Here is a 10,726-nt window from a genome sequence, read left to right as displayed (position 1 = left end):
TTTGAGTTCCTCGAACGCCTGCCGGATCGCTAGGCGGAGGTGCTGGCAAGATGACGGGGTCGGGTCGGTTGAGTGGGTGAGGGCGGAGGTGTTGTCGAGCGAGACGAGGACGGGTAGAGGTGTGTCAGCGGTCTGGGTGGCAAGTAGGAAGGACAGTGCCATCCGCAGGCCCTCGACTTCGCCGGTATAGACCGTTTGTCACTGACCCATCCCCTTCCTCTCCCTCTGCCACAGCTCGACCTCGACCTCCGCCTTCTCTGCCAGGACGACCTTGCCTCCGTCCCACAGCTTCGCAGCGACGCCCGCTCCAACCACACCAGACTCGCCCATCGACCTGTCGGTGTACACGAGGAGGGAGCCGAGCGGAAGGTCGCGAACGGTCTCTTCATGCTCGTGCGTCCCAATTTCCTTTCCTTGCGCGACTTCGACCGCGGGAGCGGGGTTGGGCGACCAAGGAGGGGTCGGGTCGGGGTGGATTGTCTCGACGACGAGGTCGGGCGGGAGGAGTGGGTTGGTGAGGGCTAGGTTGAGCGGTGAGCGGTGTGCGGCAGTTCCGGGACGACGGCGGGCTGCGGTGGTGCGGACCTGGAGCGGGTGCGAGGGCGGGGCGGAGAGAGCGCAGAGGGCGAGTCGGAAAAGGTGATTTTGGAGTTGGAGGTGGATGGGCAGGAGCCCGGCCTCGACCTCGAGGGCTTCTCCCGCTGCTGAGCAGAATCCGCCTGTTACCGCCATCGCTGCTGTCTTGTGGACGCGTACTAACTCCTTTGTTTTGTCTTTCCCCTTCGCAGGATCGAACCATGTTGGGGAGGAGTGCGCGAGCAGGTCGAGAAGGGTTTCGTCGACCTTCGTTGGATTCCCGGCGCCGATAACGTTGCGGATATCCTTACGAAGGCGCTCCCGGCACGTCGTATCCGCGAGGTCGGCACAAAGCTTGGCCTCGTCGGATGGCCGGAGGGCAAGGTTTGGGGATCGCGTTGAGGAGGAGTGTTGGGGAGGAGTCGAGCGGCGGAAGAAGGATATGTCTGCGCGGTGGATCGCTTAGGAGCGTCTCTGTGATGGTTTGATACCCACTTCGATAGTCTCTCTTCGTTTCCACTCGTTATATACGCGGACTTCACCTCCGAGGACTCTCCGGGTCTCTCTCTCTCTTCTTCTTCATCGTCGTCTTACTCTCCTCTCCACCAGGTTTGTTAGCGATTCGTGTATAGCTTTGCAATTGTCGTCTTACTCTCCTCTCCACCAGGTTTGTTAGCGATTCGTGTATAGCTTTGCAATTGTCGTCTTACTCTCCTCTCCACCAGGTTTGTTAGCGATTCGTGTATAGCTTTGCAATTGTCGTCTTACTCTCCTCTCCACCAGGTTTGTTAGCGATTCGTGTATAGCTTTGCAATTGTCGTCTTACTCTCCTCTCCACCAGGTCGAGAGCCCCAGGGCAGCGCGACGCCGCCAACAGTCGATTGGCAGTCAGACCTCCTCTCGACAAGGACCGCTCATATCTGCTTGGATTGATTCCCAGATCCCTCAGCGTTGTTCCTAGGAGTGTTCTGCTCGAGCGTTCAGCCCTCCGGACCGCGCTTCGTCGGCCGGTTCTTCGACAACTTAATCACCTCCTCCCCACGACAAGATTCAGTCGACTCCGTCCTCGTCCCCGGCTCGACCTCCCAAGTCTCCTCGCCGCGCTTGTACATCTCCATCTCCATCACCCTCGCCCTCTCCTTTGCCAGAACCCGTCGTCTCGACTTCGTCCGACATGACTACGAACGTCGACCAGAGCGTTTACCTCTTCCTCAGGAACGTCTCGACTCTCGACGAGGCTGGACCGGGCTGGAAGGGTTGGAGGCTTCGTATGGAGCGCGCGCTCAAGACTGGGAACGTCTACGAGCACGTTACGGGGACTTCGGTTCGACCTTCTCAAGCAGCGGATGCGGATGCGCCGGCGCGTGCAGCAACGGCTGCCGAGCAGGCGGCGTGGGACCTCGAAGGCGCGCGCGCAATCAACTACATGATCTCGAAGCTTCCCGACAACATCGCCGGACAGCTTCTCGACCTCACCGCACGCCAGATCTGGGTTCACCTCACGTCCCGCTTCGACCTCGGCAACAAAGAGTCAATTCAGTCCATCCTCGCCGCCATCCGCTCGCTGAAGGCCAAGAACCTCGAGGCTGTCGGCACCTTCCTCGACGAACATGAAGAGATCCTCTCCCGCGCCCGCGAAATCGACTTTCCTCTCGTCCGCTCTATCCCGGATACCGCCTCGGATGCGGAGCGTAGCCAATACAGCACGCTCCACTACGTCTATTCGGACTTCATCCTCGAGGGTCTTCCGTCGGACACCGAGTGGAAGGCATGGACGTCGGTTTATCGCCAGGCCGACTCGTCGACCTTCGCTCCTCGCGAGGTCCTCGACAAGGTCCGAGCCGAGTACAACCGCCGGCGCGCCAACGCCGCAGCGTCGTCGGGACGTCTCCTCTTGAACGGCAACGGCAAGGCGTCTTCTTCGTCTTCGACCGCCGCCGCCACTGTCGGGAAGGGTTCGTCGTCGTCGTCGTCCGGGAAGAAGCAGCAGCAGCAGCCACGCCCGAAGTGCAAGTTCTGCCAAGAAGAGAACCCTCGTCACTCGGTCGAGCGCTGCTGGCAAAACCCGGACAACCCGAACAACCGTCTCAACCAGAGCGGTTCGAAGGGAAAGGGGAAGGAGAAGGAGAAGGAAAAGTCAAAGAAGGACGACAAGAAGGACAAGGACGGCAAGGTCGTCACCCTCGCCGTCGCGACCGTCGCATCTTCAGTCGACGGCGATTTCGACGGCTCGAAGGCTCCGACCGACTGGCACCTCGACACCTGCGCCTCGCGACACATTGTCGCTGAGCGTCGCTACTTCACCTCGTACAGGCTGTTGACGACTCCCATCGTCACCGCCTCGGGACCTTCTCTTGAAGGAGTCGGTGTCGGTACCGCGGAGATTGAAGTCGAAACCTCTTCGGGTCGCTTCAAGCTTCAGCTCAAGGATGCCATCCACGTTCCTACTTCGTCCTTCAACCTCATATCCGCGCCGAGGTTTATCAACGCCGGATACAAGCTCGAGTTCGCTCCCGGTGGAGCGTTCCAGGTCGTCTCGTCTGACGGCAACGTCGTCCTCAATGGGAAGTTGGGCAAGTACTCGCTCCCCGAGGTCAACATTGTCAGCGCGACCCTCGCCCTCCTCGCCACTCCTCAGGAGGAGCGCCTCAAGGCCGTCGAACTCGCTCATCGTCGTTATGGGCACCCTTCGAAGGCCGCGATGCGCGATCTTCTCTGTCTCGGCGAGGTCAAGGGCTTCACGACGTCGGATCTCGATGTCTTCTTCTCCAAGTCGTGCCCTCCGTGCCGCACTGGGAAGTTGACCAAGACGCCGTTTCCCATCATTGAGCGTCAGGCTACGCTTCCTCTTCAGCACCTGCACTCCGACCTCGCCGGCAAGTTCCCCTTCACCTCGTTCGGCGGTCCTCAGTACTTCATTATAGTCCGCGACGAGGCGTCGGGTTACATCGACGGGGAACCGCTCAAGGACAAGACCGAGGCGCTCGACGCCTTCAAGCGTATCTACTTTCGCATGAAGGCTGAGTTCGAGTCGTCCAAGGTCGAGGTCGCTCAGTCGACGACCCTCCAGACGGACAACGGCTCCGAGTACACTTCTCGCGCCTTCCAGTCGTTCCTCGCCGGCGAAGGGATCACGCATCGTCTCTCGATTCCCTACACGCCTCAGCAGAACGGACTTTCGGAGCGCGCCGTTCGTACCGTCAAGGAGAAGGTCACGACACTTCTCTCCGAGGCCGACCTCTCGAAGAAGTATTGGGCCGAGGTTTTCTTCTTCGCTCTCTTCATCATCAACAACCTCCCCTACTCGCCTAACGGCGGCGAGACTCCCTACCACTTCCTCCACCACGCTCGCAACCCCTTCTTCGACAACAAGACTCCCATCCTCGGCCAGGACATCTGGATTCACGACCCGAACGCCGGCACCTTCGACGACAAGTCGTACAAGGGCATCTTTCTCGGCGTCGGCCAGCATCGCGGCGTCAAGGGTTTCCGCGTTCAGGCCGCAGACGACCGCGGGACGAACCGCATGATCTGGTCGAGGAACATCTCGTTCGCTCCCGGAGACTACGTCCCGCGGACGAGGGATGTCGATGATGAGGAGGAGCTCGCGTGGGTTGAGCAGGAGGAGGACGCGGAGGAAGGAGGAGCTGGCATGCGTCCGTTCGAGGAGCAGCAGCAGGAGGAGATCGAGGAGCCTGCTCCCGCTGAGGAGCCGGCGCAGCCGCCTAAGCCCGGAGCCCGCGAGGTCCGCGGCAGGCTGGCAGAGGAGGAGAAGCAGGAGGAGGTGCGACGCGGCTCGAGGATTCGCAAGCAGGCAACGCACCATTTCTTCGGCCACGACAAGATTCCGGCCGGTGCCGTCATCGCTCTCGTCAACGTCGCTGTCGAGCCGAGCGAGGTCGAGGATACCCAGTTCGCGATCCTCAACGTTCCGCAGACGGCTCTCGCGACGAAGAAGACCTTCTCAATCTCTGGTCGTCCGGTCCCCTCGCAGCCTTCCTCGATGAAGGAGGCTCTCTCTTTGGTCTACTCTACTGAGTGGAAAGAAGGGATGAATGAGGAGTGGACCGGCTTCCAGCAGCAGGACGTCGTTGGCGATCTCGTCCAACGCAAGCCTGGCATGAAGGTTCTCGGGACGCGTTGGCACCATACCGCTCGCGTCGACCCCAAGGCCGAGACGGCGCAGCTCAAGTCGAGGCTCGTCGTTCAGGGCGTCAAGTCGATTCCCTTCCTCAGCTCGTTCGGTCCGACCTTCACCCCTCTTCCTCGCTGGGACGTCGTTTCTCTCTTCTTCGTCCTCGCCACGCGCCTCAAGCTTCCCGTCTACGTGACCAACTTCGCCAAGGCCTATCTCAGTGCCCAGGTCGCGACGGGAGGCGACACCGTCTTCGTCAAGCAACCACCCGGCTTCGAAGTTCCGGGTCGCGAAGACTATGTCTACCAGCTCAAGCGCGCGGCGTACGGTCTCCCTCAGTCGGGACATGCCTTCCACCTCAAAGTGAAGGACAAGCTTGACCAGCTCGACTTCGTCTCGCTCTCCGACGGCGTTACCCTTTACATTGGGCGCCGCGGCGGCGACTACGTCGTCCTCGTCGTCTACGTCGACGACGGGCTCATTGCTGGGAAGAAGGCACTTGTCGAGGACATCGTTGGCGAGTTGCAGGAGGATTTCGACGTTACCTTCGGCGGACCTGTCGACGGCAAGACCTTCCTCGGTCGCGACGTCAAGCACGACCCCCAGACGGGTTCTGTTCGTGTTTCGGTCAAGTCGCAGATTGAGAGGGCGCTCAAGAAGCACGGCTTTGAGGATCTCAAGCCGTTGCACATGCCGATCCAGCCTGGTATCGTCTACGTCGAGTGGGATGGAGAAGCCATCAAGCCGAGCGAATACCTTTCCGCCGTCGGCTCGCTTCTCTTCATCGCTGTCACTCGCGTCGATATCCAGTATGCTGTCGATGTCGCGAGTCGCTACTCGTCGAACCCGGGCCCCAAGCACTGGGAGCTCGTCAAGCGCATCTTCGCGTACCTCTCCGTCACCCGCGATGTCGCACTCGAGATGGGCCTGAGTCGCTCTGACGGCTCGGGACTCGTTGCCTTCGTCGACGCGGACCACGGCGGAGACGTCGAGACTCGCCGCAGCACCACCGGTGTCGTCGTGCAGCTCGACGGGACGACCATTCTCACGATCTCGCGTCGCCAGTCTTCGGTTCAGCTTTCGACGTTCCAGGCTGAGCTCAACGCGGTCGTGGTCGCCCTCGGCGAACTCGAATGGATTTCGTCCGTCATCTCCTCTCTCCCCATCGGCAACGACGCTCCCCTTCACCTCTTCAACGACAACCTCTCGGCCGTCAATGCGCTCCTCTCTCCCACTTACATCGAATTGAGGAAGCAGCACGACCTCAAGCTCAAGTACGTTCGCGAGCAGGTCGAGAAGGGTTTCGTCGACCTTCGTTGGATTCCCGGCGCCGATAACGTCGCGGATACCTTACGAAGGCGCTCCCGGCAAGTTGTATCCGCAAGGTCGGCACAAAGCTTGGCCTCGTCGGATGGCCGGAGGGCAAGGTTTGGGGATCGCGTTGAGGAGGAGTGTTGGGGAGGAGTCGAGCGGCGGAAGAAGGATATGTCTGCGCGGTGGATCGCTTAGGAGCGTCTCTGTGATGGTTTGATACCCACTTCGATAGTCTCTCTTCGTTTCCACTCGTTATATACGCGGACTTCACCTCCGAGGACTCTCCGGGTCTCTCTCTCTCTTCTTCTTCATCGTCGTCTTACTCTCCTCTCCACCAGGTTCGTTAGCGATTCGTGTATAGCTTTGCAATCGTCGTCTTACTCTCCTCTCCATCAGGTCGAGAGCCCCAGGGCAACGCGACGCCGCCAACAAACCATGCGGCAGCAGCCCACATCAGCCTCGGCCATACGCACGCCACAACCAGCTGCCGCGCCCATTTCGGCGCGAGGCCGGCTTTCGAGCGGGCGAGGAGGGAGATGGCAGTCGTCGAGGTGGTGGCGCGGGCGGCGCAGGCGGAGATGTGGTCTCGAAAGGATAATCGTGAGTCGAGCTTCGTTCCCAGCATGGTCAGGGACGGGGTGAATTGGACCTGATGACCTTGGAGGATGCCGCGGGAAGGTTTAGAGGGGATTGGGCGGGCGGGAGGGAGGAAGATTGTTGCCTCGGTTTTGGTCGGTTCGAAGGCGGACGAGTGCGAGTCGGACCACGACTCAAGTCTCGGCACGATCTCGTTCATCGCGCTGACTGCCTCGTCTACCGTCTTTCCCCACGCCAGAACATTGACGTCGTCAATACAGCCGAATCCGCAAATCGTCGACGTTTCGCAGGCGTCGAGTAGGGGTGCGTTGTATGTGAGGAAGAGGATGGGCGATAACGGTGAGCCTTGCGGGAGTCCACTCGTCCATTCAATTGACTTGCTGACGATGCCTTCGAGCTGCAGGGTGCACGACCGGTCGCTCAGGAAGGAGCGGATCCAGGCGCAGGCGAGTTCGGGCAGGCCGCGGGTTCGAAGGTTCGTGGCGAGTCGTTCCGTCTGAACACTCGGGAATGCTTTGGAGACGTCGAGGGCGAGGCCCACAACCGCGTTGCCGTTCCGCCACTGACCCTTGATCTCGTCGACGACGCAGACCACCGCATCTTCCGCCGAGCGACGACGACGTCCGCCGAAGTGCGACCGCGGCAGCAGTCCGTACGACTCGGCGAGATGCAACAGTCGGGCGGCGACAACTCGCTCAAGTCCTTTCGCCACGCAGCGCTCGAAAGCGATCATCCGGTACGCCTTCGGGTCTCGATAGTCGGGTTTCTTGGGCTTGCGGAGGACGACGCAGGAGGCATCGCGCCATGATTGGGGGACATGGCCAAGGGCAAGCGAGGCGCGGTAGAGGGGGACGAGGTGCGGGAGGAGGAGTGGCAGGAGGAGCTGGAGGACGTGATTCGGGATGTTGTCGGGGCCACAGGCGGCAAAGGGGCGGGCTTGCAGGATAGCTGACGATACTTCGCATTCATGCAGCTCCGGCCAGGGCAAGGATGGCGTGGGCGGGTCGACAGGTGCGTTCCCAACGTCATCTGCGGAGTTGGGGAGATCCTCGCGAAAGCGGGCTTCAACTCCGTCGATACTCGTGCGCGTAGCCCCTTGAGGGTTGCGATACGAATGGTGGGAACGTACTTGCTGACGTTCCTCACCTTCAGGAACTGTCCCCGGCCTCGCCGTCATCTTCGCCTTTCCCCTTCCCTTCGTTTCGTCGTTCGCCGTCGCCGCCCTCGTCGTCGCCATTCTCGTCGTCATCGTCTTTGTCGTCGCCGCCATCCTCGTCGCCGCCTTCTTCGCTGCCCTCTTCGTCGCCGCCGTTGTCGTCGCCGTCGTCATCGTGGTCGTTTCTGCGGAGGTGCGTTCTGGCTCGCTTGCGCGGCGGTCGTCTGCCTTTCGAGTAGCGGGGTAGGCAATAAACTCGGGGCTTACTTGCATTCCGCTGACTCTCCTCCCTTCTCCCCCCTTCGCAGGTTGCGGTTCGGGCCGGCGCAAAGTTGGGATGTCAAGATTGCGGGGCGGCGGAATTCGGCTCTGATGGCTCGCGGCGGGTAGCGTGGGTGTGGGTGTGCTGGGAGAGTTGGGAGAGACGGTGGGGAGGAGGATTGGTCGGAGAAGGGCGAGTTTCTCGAGGGCGGAGGTCGCGTATGTCCCATCTCCCTTCCGTAGCGGCGGGGTCGTGGTGTTAGCTGAGCCGGATTTGCTGACGCGTTTCTTGACTGTCGACCACAGCGTCGCTTCCGTTACTGCCGCCATTTCCCTCTCTTCCCACGCCTCCTTCTTCCTCCTCATCATCGCCTTCACCTCGTTCCTTCGTCTCTGCTTCTCGCGCCACGCCTCTTCTCCCTCGGTTCTGCGGCCAATGACGCCTCGAATCCTGAACGCTCGATTCGCCACGCGTCTCGCCGCCCTGCTCGACATGGCGAGCTCGTTGTCCCACCACGGGACGATTCGGCCGGCTCGGGCGCGGGCAAAGGGCGTGGCGGTGGAGATGGCAATCTGGAGTGCGTTGGTGAGTTCGTCTGCTCGCTGATCGACGTCAGTGGCAGTGAGAAGCAGGGAGGCCGGGAGGTGGACGATTGCATCCCGGAAGGCGCGTTCGAGGAGGTCAGGGTCCGTCCGGCGGAAGGCGCGGCGAGGTGATGGGGAGTAGGTGGTGGTCTCGAGGGCAAGAACAAGTCGGACGGGGCGGTGGTCGGACCCGGACTCGAGGTCTTCGGCGAGTCCGCAGCTGACGACTTGTTCTACTGCGCGCAGCGAGCCGAGGACAAGGTCGAGGGGTTTCTTGCGATGCTCGGGGTTGTGGGGGTGGTGCGTGATGGTGTTGGGCGGGAGATAGTGCGTGAGGTTGTGCTGGATGAAGGTACGCACCGCTTCCTCCGCCGCTTCGTCTGGGTCGGCTGCCAACTTGTCCCATTCTGGGTGCGATAGGTTAAAGTCACCAGCGACGACGACGAGTGAGGAGGCGGGGGTTGAGTCGAGGAGCGGGGGGAGGATGGTTGAGACGGAGTGGTTGTAGGGTAAGTATCTCACCTCCTTCCCTCGTTCATTGCACGGGTTGTACATGCTGACGATGCAGATCTTCTTGCCCTCCAACAGCTCAACATTGACTGCCACGACGTCGCCCGAATCAACCGCGACTTGCGTCGCAGTGGCCGGACCGAGGCGGGTCGAGAGGAGGATGAGGTTGCGAATAGGCGCGGGTTCGCCATCGGGTAGCAAGGTCGGTGGAGGTGTGACGAGTCGCCAGTTGGGGTCGTCGAAGGGCTTGAGTGGGTGTGGAGGTTCTTGGATGAGGAGGATGTCGGTGGTGGTGAGGTTGGGGGTTTTGCGGAGGCGGAGGAGGTTTTCTTTGGAGCGGTTGATGTTGTAGGAGGTGATTGTGAGTGTTTTCATTTATTGGGGAGGGGAGAGGAGGTCGAGGGGGTCGGGAGACTCCGAGCGCGACTGACTCGGTCCCCTTGACAGGCTCTTCTCCTTTGGTGCTGGTGCAGCGATGCGCCGCGCCCTCGACGTCACCCTCCTCTTCGCCTCGCCCTCGCTTCCTCGCTCGCTCCTCACCGGCGGCGCCGTCTTTGTTGTCCTCACCCCCTTCCCCTTCTTCGCTCGGTCGACCTTTCGCCATTCCTCTTTCTTCTCTCCAACTACCTCTTTCGCCCTCACTACCGGGAACTCGTCCTCGGTCTCGTCCGCCCACGACCTGTCCGCCGCGTTCGCAGTCGACTCGAAGTCGATGATGGGCATGGGACGGTACTGGGTTGGGCGGTCGGCAAGCGGCGTCGGGATGTGTGACCAGATACCGCTGGTGGTTTTGGACTCGAGGAAGGAGGGGGCCGGGACGTCTTGGCGGCGGGCCGCGAGCGTTGGCGAGAGGGGGGACTCGGCGACGAGGTGCATGTCGGAGGTTGAGGGAGCGGAGGCGCCGGTTGATGGCGTTGCGTTGGTGCGGTGGAGCTTGCTGGAGGGCGCTCGCAGCGAGGGCGAAAACGGTGCGTTCTCCGACTCTGCGGAAGTAGAGGAGCCCTCGCTAACGCGGGTTTCAACTCCGTATGGCTTCGCAGGTGCGTGTAGCGCCGGGGCTGCATACTCGACTTGAGGGTGACTTACTTGCTGACACATTGCACCCGCAGGGAACTTCCCTCCTTCAAGAACGGCCCCGAAGTCGCTGCCGCCGTGAGAGAGAGAGAGAGAAGTTCTAGTTTCAAGTCAGTTCGGGTCTAAGCCCATGAAGACCGGCAGAGGCTGGCTGCCACAGCGCAGAACGGTAGAAGCGGGTATGTACTGATGGGTGGAAGTCAGTGGGGTGAACAGATAGGGCGGATGGCGAGCCAGAAGTGAGCGAGAGGAAGAGAAGGTCAAGAAATGGAATAGAACAGGGACAAGTGAGTGTGGTTCAAAGCGAGGAGGTTAGACAGATGGAGGGGCATGTGTTGAGTCAGGAGAAACTGGAACGAAGCCGAAAGGTTGCGGGATGAGCGAGAAATGGACGTTCTTGGACTTGATCTGGAAGAGCGGCGGCGACGAGTTCCGGCGGAGCCGGGGCGGGTCGAGACGTTGTCGTGGGGTCCGTAGGCGTGCTGCCGGGACTGTGTGCGAGTTGGAGGCGGATTGGC

At 61.2% G+C, this 10,726-nt stretch overlaps 3 protein-coding genes across 3 annotated transcripts in view; 1 reads left to right on the top strand and 2 right to left on the bottom strand.

The window, feature by feature from the left end:
• Nucleotides 1–198: 198 nt before the first annotated feature.
• RHTO_06710 (uncharacterized protein) lies at nt 199–732 on the bottom strand (the record flags this gene model as incomplete). The annotated part of the gene is made up of 1 exon (XM_016420369.1): nt 199–732. One exon carries the CDS (start codon nt 730–732, stop codon nt 199–201), a length of 534 nt encoding a protein of 177 aa, XP_016269220.1.
• A 1,018-nt stretch (nt 733–1,750) lies between these two features.
• Nucleotides 1,751–6,220, top strand: RHTO_06709 (copia-type polyprotein; the record flags this gene model as incomplete). The annotated part of the gene is made up of 1 exon (XM_016420368.1): nt 1,751–6,220. The coding sequence occupies one exon, from the start codon at nt 1,751–1,753 to the stop codon at nt 6,218–6,220; it is 4,470 nt and encodes a 1,489-aa protein (XP_016269219.1).
• Nucleotides 6,221–6,368: 148 nt separating this feature from the next.
• RHTO_06708 (reverse transcriptase) overlaps nt 6,369–10,726 on the bottom strand; it is a gene marked incomplete at both ends in the record, with an annotated part of 13,818 nt that continues 9,460 nt past the window's right edge. Inside the window, one exon of the mRNA XM_016420367.1 lies at nt 6,369–9,141. Coding sequence (XP_016269218.1) covers nt 6,369–9,141 — 2,773 coding nt within the window. The remainder of the gene's footprint in view (nt 9,142–10,726) is intronic.

Source organism: Rhodotorula toruloides (genome assembly GCF_000320785.1).
Source record: "Rhodotorula toruloides NP11 unplaced genomic scaffold Scaffold49, whole genome shotgun sequence".
Taxonomy (NCBI): Eukaryota; Fungi; Basidiomycota; class Microbotryomycetes; order Sporidiobolales; family Sporidiobolaceae; genus Rhodotorula; species Rhodotorula toruloides.
The sequence above is the reverse complement of the archived record's forward strand: the minus strand, read 5'-3'. Positions and strand labels throughout refer to the sequence as shown.